We start from the raw sequence: 16,908 nt of genomic DNA on the forward strand, positions 1-16,908 counted from the left end.
AACATACAAACTTGGGGTTCCAAACAAAGCCACAATTTTTTGCTGGATTAGAACGTTAGAAGTGATTTAGTCCCTTCTGAATTCCCGACAAATATATACTCAAGTCTGTATATATCCATGAGTTCCATTCCAACTCTTGATATGAAATTGATTAAGCTTGATTTTTCAACTCACCATGAGTGGCTAATTTATTTAGTTGCTTTAAAAGATATACTACGTGCCAAGCTGTGTGGTACTGCTGCATCCAGCTTGGACCTGAATGTTGAAGTGCTGTCCGTCTCTCCCACACGAATTAGCACACAATTATTTTCGACCATTTAATCGTTCAACGTTTGGTATATAAAAATTATACCACTGCTGATTCGTCTTTCCAGCTGGTGTTGTTGTAAACGTAGACGGTCTTATCCAGTTTCTGGGGCATTTTGGAAAACACGTAGACGAGAAAAATCAAGCAATCAACCAAGAAAAATCAAGACAGCAACCAAGAGTTGACTACTTAGTCGTAATATAATGGTTCTGTTTGGAAGATGAGTTTTTTGGGAATTTGTCTAAAATTTTACTGTAGAAATTTTTTAAAAAATTTTTGAATGTGTAGATTTTTGAATATTTTGAAGTGTATAGTTTAAAAATTTTAAGAAATTTTTTGAGGTTACTGTAGCTAAAGTTTTTAAACAACTAGTAGCAGACAAACTTGGCAAAAAACTTGAGTTCCAAACAAGGCCATTAATATTTCGCTCAAAGAAGTAGGCAGGGAAAATGGTTTTTCGGTTATACTACAACACTTTCTTATATACATATGTATATATATATAATGCATCATGAACTGCTTTTGACCTTTACCTTGTCATTCGTCAAACGGATTAGTTTATGGACTCAAAATCATAGCAGCACAAACTTCGGGAGTATAATAATGCTCATTCCTCCCATCAAGTCTTCACTGCCGACTCTCTTTTGACTTTGGATCTGCTGTCCTTTTTATACTTCATGCTTAAAGAACTTATTGTACACACAAGATAATGAAAATGAAAGTTTTGCATCTTTTACACGATAATATTTGAAGAAATATCACTTGTCCAGAAATATTAAGACTAATTTTACTTTGAGCCCACTAACTTGTATAAAACTATCATTTTTCACCATCATATGCATCTGCGCAGCAGATGAAGGCAGGGATGACAATAGGACGGGATCTAAACATATCCCCCACCCCCCCCCCCCCCGGTTACCTGCTCCCCTGGCCCCCACCCCACCGCACTTCACTTCCCCGGCAGATACCTGCGGAGGGAAAAGTTTATAATTAATAAAAAAATATAATTAGTAAAAAATATAATTAGTAATTTAGTATAAATGTATAATTAGTAAAAAGTATCTAATGGAATAAATGTAGATTAGTAAAAATTGTAATTAGTAATTTAGTATAAATATATTAGTATAACTAGTCAATAATTTGTATTAATATAAATATATAGTTATTAGTATAACTAATAATATTAATTATATTACATATGCATAATTTGATATATATATATCTAATAATAATAAATATGTTATGTATATAATTAATATATATTATTTTATTTAAGCGGGGGATGGGGCGGGGGTATAGTCTCCTGTCCTCTGCCCCGTTTTTTAATGGGGGAGCATTTTACCCGCTGCCCCGCCCCATTATCCGTTCCACGGTACCCACCCCCAATTGCCATCTCTAGATGAAGGAAACTTTTTTTGTTTTTGCCCACATTATACTACTGAGGAAGAAAAAAGAAAAAGGAATAAAAGTTGATAATAAGAGATATCTACCCAAAAAATAATAATGTAATGTGAAAAATGAGAATCTTATACAAGTTAGGGGTCCAAAGTAGAATTGATCAGAAATTTTAATGCATGTGATACAACAATAAACAATAATGTAAGCAACAATGACAGAAAAGAAATTTTCACTAAGGGCGGTGGGATTATGCTAATTCTTATGCAACTTTAATCTAAGTTAGGTCAATCATCATATACGTAAAATTATTACTTGCTAATGCACAACCACATAGTTAAAAAAACAAAAAAGAACTTACAAGAAGGCCTAGAAAATAGACACTAATGAGTAGAATTATTACTATTGGCCATGAAATAATCTATATATATTATCGCTATTGGCAAATGCAGAGAGCCTAGTGGAGCTACTGTTTCTGCATTCCCGGGGTGACCTCAGTGCCTAGGCACCAATCACCATGCAAAGAATTGAATAGAGGAGAAGGCAAAGTATAAAGCAACATCTAGCACTCGTCCAGTCCAATTTTGAAGGTCAAAATCCCTCAGGCCACTGTTTTTTTTTTTTCTTGTGGTAAAATGTAGCAAACTGTCTTCATTTCGGCCACAGATTATATTATATCAAAAGACATCTGTAGCCATGTGACCAGCCTATCTACATGTAATCAAATCTTTCTGCTGTCAACAAGTCAAACGAACAACCAATTTTTTATTTTGTTTTTTCATATTTTCCACGTTAGACTGATTAAAAAGTAAATAGTGCATTAAATATTATTTCATGGAGGACAAATTTTCAAATTTCTTTAAGAGAAACATTTAAATCAGAAAAGAATAGATTTGAAACTATTGGCTTTTAGCTTCATAAGTCCTTTTCATACCATATCAATGAGTGTGGATTATTTATGTGTCTCTTTAGAAACTCATGCTATATAGAGTCATAAAATTCGCTCACGGACGTGTCACCACTAACTTGAGAAAGCGATTTTTTCTATAAAAATTATTGAAATGACTCATTAAGTCCTAAACAAAAAATGTATCATATTTTTGTTTGAATAAGTAATTGAGCTTAATTACTCATGTTATATATTTTTAGAGGAAATTAAGTCTTAAAATAAGACATGAGATAAGCAATTATTGCTAGTGATGATCATCATTTTTCTTTATTTAGTCAACAAATTGTCATACTTATAAAATTCACCAAGTATGATTGACATGGTGCGCTAATAGTAGTATCCATCCTTACTTTCCCATTATACAAGTACAAAGTTGCATGTGGTATAATCCATTTTTCATTGCATCATCCTTAGTATTGTCATAGGTACAATCAAGATGCTCCTTAGGTTGGGCAAATGACCCCCTCAAAATTTTAAAACCCCTTTTTATACCTTATAACTATTGCTAATTGCATTTTAAACTAGTTATATTGTAATAGTTTGCACTCCCTAAAATAATAAAAAATTGTATATTGCTCCCCCTCAAAGAAAAATTAGGGTACTTAGTAAAAGTTAAATCAATCACCAACTATGTAATGAGGGACAAGTGAAGCAAAACCGAGAAATTAGTATATAAAGACAATTCATGCTTAAAAAGTCAAAAAAAAAAATACTGTTTTAGATTGAGAATAATATGGAAGGCATGACCAAATACAATTAATCTATTTAAGGAAGAAAAGAGCTATGTGTGGGGAAAGAAGAAATATATAAAGAGAAAAGAGTGCAAAAGCAAAGAGATTAATCTAATAGCGTATTACAAACTATATATTTGGAATATTTCTTTCCTTGTTGAATTTGAATTCCCTTTTATTGTTAGTCTTTTATTTGGTTGATAATTAACTCACTGACACTTGGATAATTTGCAATTGTGTAACTCATTTTGGTATTAAAGCGCCCTATAATTTAACACTCGACTAAATTAACCACACCATTTTGTGAAATACTAGTGTTAATCATTCAAATAATTAATGAAACGAGTGAAAATGCTAAATTCTAATTTCTTTTTCCATGGAAACATATATATAAATATATATGGGAATTTCAGTAAATGATTTTGGGTGCTTGGAAAATTATTGACTACATTAAAAGGACTAGAATTAGATGGTTACTAGGCATTTTTAATAAAATTAGAATTAGACGGTTGCTACAATAAAAGGATTAAAAGAATTTTAGTAATTAATAAAGTAACTAGGCATTTTTGCATTTTTGTAGTTGCTTTTTTCACTAAGATACGTAGTTACTCAATAGTAGACAGTTACACTTCCTAACCCCGGGTCTTGACTCCGCCACGACACAAAGGATAGTGATAAGACTTATGAATGCAATAGCAATTGTTGAATCTGAAATTATTATAGGAAAAACCAAAAAAGAATTTAGTTATAAGGAAAAAAGGAAAGAGGTCGGAGTGGGGGGATTGGTTGCAAAGAAGCTCTCAAGGCTATGTGGACTCCGTGGCCACACTAGCCAATAGGGACCTGAAGAGTTGTATAAATAAGCTATACATCTGTCTGTCTCTTTGTATAATCTATAGCAAGGTAAATAGCTCCTTCACGCCTCTTCTGATATGTATGTGCTCACACAAAACTAGTGAAGGAAGTTTTTAGAGGGATTCAGTTATAGAAAAAGAACCAAGTAGTAAGACATATTATACTCCTAGATATATATATATAAATAAAAAAAAAAACTCCTAGATAGCAGAGAGGGAAGTGAAGGGACAATAAGCTAGCCCAGAAAAGAACTAGAGAGAAAGTTGATGGAAATGGAGGCAAGAAGGCAGCAGTTGGAGAAAGGGGATAATGTTGCCAGTGAGGAAATTACTACTGTTGACTGGAGAGGCAGACCCTCCAACCCAAGCAAGCATGGTGGAATGGGAGCTGCTGCTTTTGTGTTAGGTCTATTTCATGCTCTCCCTTTAATCTCCAGTATTTGTTGTGTGTGTTTTTCTGGGCTCATCATAAGGGGTCAGTTTTGAGGTTCAGAACCTCAAAAAGCAGGCTTAGGACTAATTTGCATCACTTTTTTTTTTTTTTTAAATTATATGAGGTTGCACCTTCTCTTTCTTCCCTCATCCGCAGCAAGATTTCACCTTTCTTTCTGATGAGTAAACAGTAACCACCTAAAATCCAGTGTTTTTTTGGTTGCGTGTGTGTGATATTGATTTCTTCTTAGTTTCCTTTAAGATGGCAAGTCGGTAATTTAGATGTTGATATGGTTCTGTGTGATTGCATGTGTCCATGTTGATGTGAATTTTTGCCCCTTGTACATATGTTTGTTTGGTCAGGGTTAATTACATTTTTTTTCTTTTTATTTCAGTCATTGTCAATTTATACATGGTTGTGATTTTCTGATTTTATGCCTTGAAGTTGAGATGTATATCTATATATACCTTCGCAGGGCTTCAAGCATTTGAAATAATGGCAATAGCAGCAGTTGGGAACAACCTCATAACGTATGTGATCAATGAGATGCACTTTTCTCTATCAAAGTCTGCCAACATAGTGACAAACTTCATTGGAACTGTCTTCATCCTCGCACTCCTTGGAGGCTACCTCTCCGACTCTTATCTTGGTTGCTTTTGGACCATGCTCATCTTTGGCTTTGTTGAACTTTCGGTATATCTTCTTTCCCCATCAGTTTCTCTCCCTTCTAGGTCCCTTCACTTTTTGTCTTTCTCTACCCTCTCCTTTCTTTTTTTTTTTTTTTTTTGTCATTTAAAAGCAAGGCGGATAAAATGATGATTTCATCAAAAAGATTATTTTACCATCATACTCTCTCTCTCTATATATATATAGAGAGAGAGAGAGAGAGAGTATCAGCGCGCAAAACCCAGAAAAATCATCAGAAGACAAATTATTTGTCTGGTCCTTGTTTAGAGTACTGGGAATCTAACTGCTACAAGAAATTAGAAATTGGAAATTGGTTCATGTTCAAGTACATCCTGTGTGTGTACGTCTTTGTATTTGCATGTGCATGCATAGGACAATATATACTTTGTTGGTTAATTGGTGACAGTGTGATGTTATAATTATTTGTCCTTTTTGTAGTATATATATATGTCAAAATTATTGGTTGTAGAATAATATCCATGTATCAGCTGATCTGTACCTTTATGTTTGTGTTGAATTACAGGGTTTCATACTATTGTCAGTTCAAGCTCATTTACCCCAGCTAAAACCACCCCACTGCAACATGTTAACTGATGGGGACAATTGTGTGGAGGCGAAGGGATTCAAATCCATAATATTTTTCATGGCACTGTACCTGGTGGCATTAGGGAGTGGATGTGTGAAGCCAAACATGATAGCTCACGGTGCTGACCAATTTGACAAGGAAGTCCCCAAGGAGTCCAAGAAACTCTCGAGATACTTCAATGCTGCCTATTTTGCCTTCTCCGTGGGAGAACTTGTTGCTCTAACCATTTTAGTTTGGGTCCAAACACATTCTGGCATGGACATTGGATTTGGAGTCTCAGCTGCAGCCATGGCAATGGGTTTGATCAGCTTAGTGGGTGGTACACTTCTTTACAGGAATAAGCCTCCTCAACGAAGCATCCTCACCCCAATTGCACAAGTAATTCATTCAGAATCTTTCTTTGGTTCCATCTTTCACACATAATTAAAGATATATACTCCTATTTAATTTGTACTATTACTTAATTTTTTTTTTCATGTCATTAATTTCACTAACCTCTCTGTGACAATGACCTGGGGTGGGATTATTTATTTGTTGGATGACAATTGGAATCTTTTATCATTTATTTGTTTTAATCATTTTATATTTCTCTAATTAATCCGGTGAATTAATTAAACTACTCTTTTGATTCTTATGATTGTGAGTGCAATCTTGTTTTCTTGTGCTTGCTGCATTAATAAAAAAATAATCTCCTGTTTGTTGAATCAATAAACTAAGGTCATTTAGATGCAAGTGCCAGCTGCTGTCTTCTTCTGATTAACATTTTTATGAGAAAAGCTCATCATTGATGTGCCATATCATAGCCCAACATCTCATTTTTGGTCGGATAATTTGGCATCTACTTGTACATTAATCTGTTGAATTTTGTAATATTTCTCCCAGGTCCTAGTGGCTGCAACTTTAAAGAGAAAGCAAGTTTGTCCTTCAGATCCCCGACTGCTTCATGGGAGCCACTACCCTAAGCTTCCTAGCAGCAACAATATCACCATCTCTGAAAATACGGGCGATCTTCATCATACTGAAAGATTCAGGTAACTTTTTCTTTTCCCTTTGCAAGATTCTAAGTTGGATTAGAATACTCAGAAATTTCTTTAAATTATCATTTACCCTCCAAAAGAAGTTTGAGAAAGTTTGCAACTTAATTAATAACGATTGACATTTATTAGACAAGAAACTGAGGCTACCTACACTGAATCAATCAATTAATTATTTTTCTAACTAGCAGTAGTGCAATTAATTCTCAGGTTCTTGGACAAGGCATGCATCAGAATTCAAGATGGAAATAATACAAAGGAAAGTGCATGGAGATTATGCACAGTAAACCAAGTCGAGCAAGTGAAGATACTAATTTCAGTCATTCCCATCTTTGCATGTACTATTGTCTTCAACACCATCCTTGCACAGCTCCAGACATTTTCAGTTCAGCAGGGAAGTGCTATGAATACTCGGATAACCAAAAGCTTCCACATCCCTCCGGCTTCTCTTCAAGCAATCCCTTATATTATGCTAATCTTCATAGTCCCTCTCTACGATTCGCTTTTCGTCCCTTTTTCCAGAAGAATCACAGGTCATGATTCCGGGATATCGCCTTTACAGCGAATAGGATTCGGCCTTTTTCTTTCGACATTTTCCATGGTGGCAGCCGCACTAATGGAGAACAAGAGAAGGGATGCTGCGGTAAACTCAAACAAGATAATATCCATTTTTTGGATCACCCCACAATTCTTGATCTTTGGATTATCAGAAATGTTTACTGCAGTTGGCCTAATTGAGTTCTTCTACAAGCAGTCTTTAAAGGGGATGCAATCATTTTTAACAGCCATTACTTATTGCTCATACTCAATTGGATTTTACCTAAGCTCAGTTCTTGTTTCTCTGGTAAATAAGATCACTTCACATTCCTCCGGTGGTGGTTGGCTCAGTGACAACAATCTCAACAAAGACAGATTAGACCTTTTCTATTGGATGCTAGCTGCTCTAAGCTTCATCAACTTCCTCAATTATCTGTTTTGGGCCAGATGGAATTCAAAGGACTCGGCAAGCAGTCTACAGTATGATTCTAACAACCAAGATTTACGCCATCATCCTATCTTCAGCTCCAGCAAAATTGCTGGAGATGATAGTATACCTTGAATGTTATTGAATTGTCCCCAGTTGGATGCTTAATTTCCTGATCGCATCCCTTGAATATTGCACTAGACGTATTTAGAGGAAAGAAATCAAGAATGCTTTGGGAGTGGCCCCAAACGCTTGCATATTAGGCTAATCTCATCTGTAAACAGAAGCATAAAATCCCATTACAAATGGGTTATCTAATTTGGAATATGGTGGATATTTCCTCCAAATGCTTTATGTACTTGCTCAAGGAGTTGATGGCAAAGTATCTTGATGCATGATAATTAATCGGAGATTCATACCCAAAAAAACTCCTCCAAGATCTAAAACAATAAGCTTTTACTTCATAACAATAAAATATTTAGAAGCGATCCTGTTTCTAAACCAAATCATGGCTTAGATTCTCCCCCTATACTATTATTATAAAGTTATCCTTCGAAAAGCAAATGGTTGCCTAGTTGTACTTACGTTCTACAATTGGAGGGCTTGCTTTCCGCACTATATGAAAAAGGGTTTTCCAGGACATTTTAAGTTGGTACGAATTATGAAGACCATATATAGGCACAAGTTCATTTGCAAGATTCACTGCACAAATCTCTGCAACAACATCAATATCATGATTCTTTTATGAGCATGACGAGTATGGGAGAACCATTGCATTTGATATTCTATGGATTTGGATAGGAAAGAAAGGAACATCTCCAGTCCACCTACTAGTTTTGGGTGCTTTTCGTCTCTGTTGCATGAAGCTAAAAGGGTCCCTCAGTGTAACCTAACTACAACAATAATACGTAATGCATATATTTGTATTCATGGAACACAATCAAAGCCTCTATCCTTTCAAGTCAAAAAGAGAAGGGGGCGGGCCAGGAGGACGTAAGGGACACTACTGATGATTTTCATGGAGGAAATCTAGCGTATGTAATTGTAGAGAGAGGATGCTGTCCTGGTTTTTTGTTTTCACCTTTCTACTTACAGAGGGACATGTCTGAAACATGTTGTGATGTTGGAGCTAGGCCCCCCACTTTGGAGTTTGGAGGCCTTTTACAATTTCTATCCTCCTAACACCACTGGCTCAATCCTCATCAAGATGTTTGCTAAAAGAGTAACATGGCCCCCTCCATGCAATATGCCCTTTTGATCCCTCATGCTCTACCAATTTATACCATGCACAGTTAAACGGGGAAACAAAAAAATGAAAAAGAGCTAGTACCCTGTACCCTACCATTTATGAGATTGATCACAATTTTGCCTCAAATATATATATATATATATACCATTAATTAATTTCCTAACAACAGGGGAGGGCAATTGCTGAAGGAAAAAAAGGGATTGTTAGATTTGGAACTGAAAATCAAATGATAATGGAGCCCCTTAACTTAACTTAAAGATCTTTGTAATGCAAATATATACATAGAAGTCAACGTCAAAGAGTGGAAATAAAATGTTGGCACCCCATATTTGTGTGTTTTAGGACGCTATATTGTGGAACACCAATTGCGGATTAACAATAATCTTCATAATTCTTCTGCATCGAATTTATTGTAAACCGCAGAACATGAGTCATTGACTACATTTGTATACATGAATTGTGGCAACCTCCACAATTCATGCCAACAGCATAAGACCTTCTTTTATTTTCCTCCTACCAAAAGGAAAATACATACATATATATATATATATATAGCAAGAGCAAGAGCTTTGGTTCCTTTTCCTTCCGTTCAATGAATTTGTAGCCTTTTTCTTCCATGATAACTTTACAACGTCATGCCACGTGCACATATAGTATTAGTAGCCAAACTGGAATCCTCTCCCTCCCTTGCTTTTTTGGGGGGTCTTTCTGCCCCCCCACAGCGGTTTAAAAATCCAGCACAAAGTTTATCCATGCACCTCCATTATTTATGCAGCTGGATGCCTACAGGTAAATACCATAATCAGGCATACTACCTGAGAAACATCATCAAGTTTTCGGACAGGGAAAAAGAAAAAAATTGAGGAAGCAATTTAGCAAAAAAAAAAACTGCAAATTCCAATTTGTAACCTTTTACTGTTTTTTCCCCACCTTTTGCAGCTGTTAGTACAACTTCAACAAAAAGTTACATCAGATTTTTCCCTTTTTTTATTTCCCCATTTCTCCCGGCCACTGAAAAATGGCGTTTTTCACGAGCATTCGGATGAAATTGAGCTGCAGCAAACCTCCATTCAACCATTTAGACAAAATGAGAGTTCCCCGCATTCAACTTAAACCACATATTCTGGCAGATCGGAAGACGACTGCGGATGAGGCTTTTGATTCCTAACTCGACTTACAACTAACTCAAACACAGACCCCAAAACAAAAAAAAACAAAAAAAAAAAGAGGTCCAGACGTGAAGACTGAGAACTGAAGAACGTTGAGGTACAAGACACGTTAACTATTACTTGTCTTGCACAATAACAGCTTCTGTTTCAGTCCAAAAAGCAAAGGCCCCAGGTAAAATTTGGTGATTACAGCAACATATTTTACATCAGTCCTAAATTCTATTTCAAACTGCCCAGCAGCAACAGATACTAACAATCGGAAGATGAAACAAAAAAAAAAAATTTTGCATTTCCAATGCCTCTAATCATCGGCAGCCTCCATATTTGCTCCTTTAAGATGCAGGTGTTTTTCCCTCTTTTGAAACTCTGTCAAACCTTTCCCGCTTCCTGTTACACCAACTTTCCCATTTGGGTCATCTGGGGATTTGAATATGCTCTCCCGCTTTCGGCCAGAGAAGAAACCAACCTGAGAATTAAGTGAAATTCGAGAAGGAAATGAGTTAAAAGCGAGATGATCAAGCAATGGGTGTATAGGGTACAGGAAATGCATCTTTTAACGCACTAATGCATGTTTCACGAATTCATGACACTACAAGAGCCAGATTCTTTGTGCATCTACCTTCTTAGCCCGGCCCTTAGTTGTCTGAAATTGCTGCCAAGCATTTTGCCTCTTATTCTGTGTCATCTCAAGCTGCTCCATTCGCATCTTAGACTTAAAAGCATGTATCTTTTTCCGTTTAGCAGCTCTCTGTAAAGGGTGAAGATAGTTAAATGGGACAATACAGTCAATAAATGGGAAATGAAATGCAAAACGTGAGAATACAATGTAAAGTAATGTAAATTGGCACAATGTCAACCAGGAAAACAAAAAACTACAGAAATATTGGTGTAGCAGTTATGAAAAGCCTGGAGACTTTTTGAAAGTAACCATGATGAACATTAATAAGATATTCTCCACTGCAGCTTTCACTAGTCACATGAATATGTGTGGAGTTAACATGTTAAATGAGTCCTAGACAGAAAATTTTCTTCAGAATAAAACACAATGAACATTTTGACAACAAAATTGGCTTAAGTAGATCATTGATCAAAGAGATGCCAAGACTTCAGTCAGGCAAAAACATGAGGCCTATTATGGAAAGTCCAAAGAAGTTAGGAGTTCTCCAACAGATCCTTAAGGGAACATACCACATCTTCGGGATCATCAGGCTCAATCCGAAGTTTTGCTGGTAAACTTCGAGACTGAAAGTCAGTGGAAGCAGCCTGTGCAATTTTCCTTTTGAGAGCTTCTTTCGTAGCCTGAGCTAACTTTTCTGCTTCAAGTAAGGGATTAACAGTTGCATCATGAATTGGTCGAACATTGTCTGGATCAACCTGGAAGCATAAACTGTCAATGACACATAGTTCCACAAATTAAGTAAAGCAGTCTGTAGCAAATGACAGCAAGCAGCAAGACAAATTCCCACATCAAAGGGTTCACAAACTAACTGCAACTTAAGGCAAAAAAAACCCAACTAGCATGGCATGTCATCTGCATTACATAGTAAATATATAGCACACTTCCCTTGTCTTAATCTTATAATCAAATGCAATAAGAACTCTCCCCTTAGCCAAAGCACCATATCTCAAAAGATCTTAAAGTACCTAATGGAGTTGGTCAAACTTCGGCCAATCCTAATTATTCACTTAATACATTTCTTGCCTTCACAGGTGAAACCAGAAAAAAGGGTTTCTGGTCAAGTTGATTTGTATTGCAAATGGGAAAAGGCATACTTTCCTTGTTTTCTCGACCACACATACACCCCTGTTCCCATCTTACATGTCATTGTCAACGTTGAATATAGTTAGAGAAAAGTAAAACTTGAGAAAAACACATCAGCTACTAAAGCAGCTCTTTCCATTATTGCCCCTCAATTCTACTTCATCATTTTTTAGTTCAGTTTTGAATTTTAAAAAGGCACAACAGCTACTAAAGCAGCTCTTTCCATTATTGCCCCTCAATTTTACTTCATAATTTGTTAGTTGAGTTTCGGAGAGCAGTATTTAAACGTTTCTTGTTGGAAATAGTAAGAAGTGTACAATAGGAAAGTTTTAATTTATTTCGATTTTAAACCATGACAAGTAATTTGGACAAACCAATATAAAAATCAAGACGTATAAAATGGGACAGAGTGCTACATTAAGTAGAGGGTTGTGCAGAGATTATAGAAGTAAACCATGATAGTAGCTTATAATGTTTTTGGAGGTCACGAATTCAAGATATCAAAAGCCTGCAAGAACCTTATGGACTAGAATGTCATTCAATACCATACCACTAAAAACATAATGATAAATACACAGTTTAACCATATTATTACCAGAAACTAACAATTTGGAAAGAGCAAGAAAGGAAAGGAAGACAACAGAACCAAGTCAAAAAAGTTTAACGCATAACGAATACTATAAATCTTTGTAAGATGATTTACAAGTGTATTCCAAGAAGACAACTCCAAGATAATAAAGCAGTCTGGAGAACATACCTCTTCCTTGTTACCCCAACCATCATAATAAACATAATACCCATTTGGAGTATGCGCCTCAATTGTTGCTTCATACCTGAACATTCAGCTAAATCAAACACAAGAAAATGGTAAAGCAAAAGCAGGAATGAAACAAATAACATCATCAGAGTGCAAAATTAGTTGAAGTAATCTTACGAACCATTCACCATCTTCACTAAAGACAGCTTGAACTTTGGTGCCAACAGGAAACTTTGAGTAATCCAACATGGATCCCGATTCCTAAGTCAGAAGACACAAGCAAATAAACCTTAAGTGGCACATCAATGCTATGTCAACATTCCACGTGCAAATTCTAGAAAAGTAGTTGGCTGCAAAGCTCCAAAACTTTACATATAAATAGCAGATGCTTTTTGCGAACATAGAGCACAACTCAATAAAGTAGAAATGTAGAGCAAGTGTGTCCAAGCTGTTAGACATCTAAATTAAGTCTAAATAGCGCATTAGAAGATCTAATCACCTGCTTCTGAGATAAAAAATTCCATAACTGCTCAAACCCCCCCCCCCCCCCCATAACCGTGCTATTTTAGTCTGTAACCATGTCATATCATTTTTGCAACCCAATATTCTTTATCAACTTTTCAAAGTTAACTTTGTCAATTCTGATTTCCAAAACCCCCTTTGAACCTGGCAGAATTTGTGCCAAAGACAATTGGAGGGGATAATCATGGAATTTTCTCTCTTCAAATTTTCTCAAAATCCAAGGTAAATGCAAAATGGTGTATTGGCACAAGGAAGTGATAATTACAAAAAAAAAAAAAAAAGAACTATGAGGGACTGGCTGGCAGAGCCAACTCAAATGAGACAGCCTATGGTAACCTTAGTGATGAAAAGCCAACAAAACAATCTTAACATGCACTTACATTTTACTATGCGCCATAGTTCAGGAAATGCAGACTGATCCAATTTTGCATAATTAGAAAAGTTTCTCATTGTTATCCCATCAAGTATCTGGAAAGGCTAAAACGTCATGCTTCCTTTTCATAAAAATCGTTAAGGTGTTCTAATCCAATTCAAAAGCCCGTAGTCTTCAAATAAGCTGGGACTTTCTGACTTGGCCAAATGCTAGTACTTAAAAGAAGTCAATATAATTGCACAAACAATTTCTTTGAAAAGGTAGATTTGAATAAGATGCTGGTAATCAAAGACAACATTTATGTATCCATACAAAAATACACTCTCTTGCTACCATTTAGTGGACTTTCCTATTGCTAAGGAAGACAGCACTTGCATTGACAATGCTGGAAAATATGAGTCAAAAATTAAAAGAAACTTATAGCGAAAAATTTCAGGAAGATGCCTTGAATTAAAATCATGGACTCCATCAAAGCCCTTTAATCCACCCTTAAGAAGCAGACACACTTCCTCACTCTTAACCAAAGAGCAACTCTTAAAAAAGGGTGGTGGTGGTGGTGGTTTTTGGTTGGGGGGGGGGGGGGGGGTCAAGCTAAAATTCAAGAGTGCAAATTCATATTACACATTAGAAGGGGATCTACCACATTAGAAAAATCCGCAGCATGCCGCAAACTGAGAGATGCATCACCACTAGCCCCAACACCCAATCCTGAATTTTCGTTTTGTCTTGCAGTTGCCAAGAGCTCTTCTGTCAAAGAAATTACCTGCAATCCAAGAAAATTAGCCAGTCCAGACTTAGTTAATCAGATCAACTGTTTCTGCAATAAAATTTCAAAATTATTGTTAAGTTTCGAACTTAGAATCACAGATTGACATCTGAAATGACATGTCAGAAGTAGGCCGGCCATCATGACTCATAGCAAACCTGCAATGGAATGAAGACAAAAATGATGGAAATCTTGATAAATTTTTTTACCCCAAATTTTTGCAAAAATGTGCTCTCTGCTCATTCCAGGTGTCTGAATTTCATTTTAACCAAAAATGCAAACTCACCTTCAGACCCCATCATACAGCATCTCCATCAGACTGCTTGTTCGAGCAATATAATAATTTCACAAAAATATGCTTGCATGCACACTTGAAAGTATTACCCATACAAAGCAAGAGAGAGAAATGTAATCAAGCTTTAGATGAAAACAAAAAGAACCACAATCGTATTATTATTTTACATGACTGGTGCTATTAATCAAGTGTCCTGAAATAAATGATCAAACACCCACTCCACTTCTGCATGACAATCCTATAAGCCAGATATCTTCACAATTCAGAAAGTACAAAAGAAATACAAAGGAGGAAAAGATTCCATCGGCAAGGTTACCTCTACAAGCTCCTTCTCCATGTCCAAATATTCAGAATTTCCAGGCTCATCATCCAGGAGCTTGCGGACCTAGAAAAAAGTAACAATTTCATGACACTATCATTTTGATGTGCATTTCATACACGAGATAATCAAACAAGTATTACATGTAGTGTATGCTACTGAATATAACAGTTGGAAACTCATGAAGAGAATCAACAAAAACATTTTTCTCCAAGTTTAGAACTAAAGCTCACTGATCTTAGCAAACATCATGCCAATTGAAGCTATTGGCATAAAATCAACTCTGTTGACAAATTTATACACAAGTAATATACTCAGTAAAACTAGAAACTTTTATAAAATTCCAGTTCAAATCTCTTCAGTATATGGCCAACCTTTTCCCTATTGGTTTCCGCTTTCAGCACATATTCCAATGAAAAGTCCTTTAAACACTCCCAACTAACACAGAGAAGTAGTTCACATTGTTTGAACAAGAAAATTAGAAAACTTATCCAGTAAACTAATCTGCAAAATCAGTACCGTTAGTAAACGATAAACATATACCTAAATATCTACGAAATGCTCTCAAATTATCTAATGCCAAAAATGTAATTTCAAGAAGCCCAAAAACTAAAATGTGAACTAGCAATTTACAACAGTTCAATCAAATTAAAGAAACAAAAACCCTAAGTAAAACAACAAATCAAAATCACGAAAATTCAAGAAGAAAACTCGAAACTACAGAAGTTAAGGAAAAAGAGAGAGAAAAGACGCAAAATTGGAGATAACTTTGATAGTACCTGTTGAAGCTGTTCCTTATACGTGGAGAGATTCGAAGCGAGTTCTTGGACGCTCACCTCCTCACTTCCGCTTTCCATTTTTTTTTTTTTTTTTTTTTTTTTTGGTTTTCTTGGATTTACCTCCGAAATTTAATCAGTTATTGAAGAACTACTTATCAGATTATTCAGAAGTTTAATTGAATTTAAAGAGACGGTGCGCATGAGAGACGACAGAAACCCTTGGGGTTGAGGTAATTTGTTTGCTTGAGGGAAAGGGACGAGAGAAACCGGTGAAGGTTTTCTACTTTTGTTTTATATTGTTGTATATTGCAGATGAGGATAATTACAGCCACAGTTTTCTTTAATTTCCAAAGAGGTCCCTAAATGCTTTGAATTTCTCAGGCTCGCCCCCGTGAAAATAAATGGAGATTGGCGGCCCTTCACAATTTTCTCTGTCAAACAACTGAAGGCCGAAGTCCCAGTCCAAAGTGGTAACAGCAGGTCTTTTATGTCGGTTCACAAATAACAAGACAAGGCAACTACTGGGCCTTGCTTGGTCCGATGGACAGGAAGAGACTCTTTAAAGTTCCAGAGTTCTCGTGTGTGTCTCAAATCCAACCCCATCTAAACTAGCGCATCACAAGAAAGAGCATAATACATCCTTTCATAAAAAATTCATACAAAATGATTTTGGACTGCCAAGTCCCAACTCCCGCGCAAATACTCCTGCATACAAGTACTTTTGGATCCCTTTTCCCCATAGCATAGATTAGCATAGGAGTAACGTCGATTGTTACCGTTGTCCCAAAAAAAAAAAAGATAAGATTGGAGTGTCATATTTGCTCGCTAAAATTATAGGAAAATTTATTCGAGGTTGAGCCAGTTGAATTTTATCCATTTTGTTTTGAATGATTAAAGAGTTCGGCATATCACCCAACTCAACTGGTAAAAATATTAGAGTAATGTAATTTTTATTTTTAAATTTTTTTTAAATCATT

At 35.9% G+C, this 16,908-nt stretch overlaps 2 protein-coding genes across 2 annotated transcripts; one reads left to right on the plus strand and one right to left on the minus strand.

Annotated features, from left to right (window-relative positions):
* The first annotated feature begins 4,208 nt into the window (after window positions 1–4,208).
* On the plus strand, window positions 4,209–8,298 carry LOC140036876 (protein NRT1/ PTR FAMILY 4.3-like). Its single transcript, XM_072079907.1, has 5 exons — window positions 4,209–4,642; window positions 5,145–5,362; window positions 5,880–6,320; window positions 6,825–6,973; window positions 7,187–8,298. Exons 1-5 carry the CDS (start codon window positions 4,504–4,506, stop codon window positions 8,073–8,075), a joined length of 1,836 nt encoding a protein of 611 aa, XP_071936008.1. The 5' UTR covers window positions 4,209–4,503; the 3' UTR covers window positions 8,076–8,298.
* A 2,143-nt stretch (window positions 8,299–10,441) lies between these two features.
* LOC140036877 (uncharacterized) lies at window positions 10,442–16,223 on the minus strand. The gene is made up of 8 exons (XM_072079908.1): window positions 15,932–16,223; window positions 15,150–15,218; window positions 14,413–14,535; window positions 13,059–13,138; window positions 12,878–12,953; window positions 11,547–11,732; window positions 10,978–11,106; window positions 10,442–10,824 (listed from the first exon to the last, which is right to left on the minus strand). Exons 1-8 carry the CDS (start codon window positions 16,007–16,009, stop codon window positions 10,660–10,662), a joined length of 906 nt encoding a protein of 301 aa, XP_071936009.1. The 5' UTR covers window positions 16,010–16,223; the 3' UTR covers window positions 10,442–10,659.
* Window positions 16,224–16,908: the final 685 nt, after the last annotated feature.

The sequence above is a fragment of the Coffea arabica genome, chromosome 2e (assembly GCF_036785885.1).
Source record: "Coffea arabica cultivar ET-39 chromosome 2e, Coffea Arabica ET-39 HiFi, whole genome shotgun sequence".
Lineage (NCBI taxonomy): Eukaryota > Viridiplantae > Streptophyta > Magnoliopsida > Gentianales > Rubiaceae > Coffea > Coffea arabica.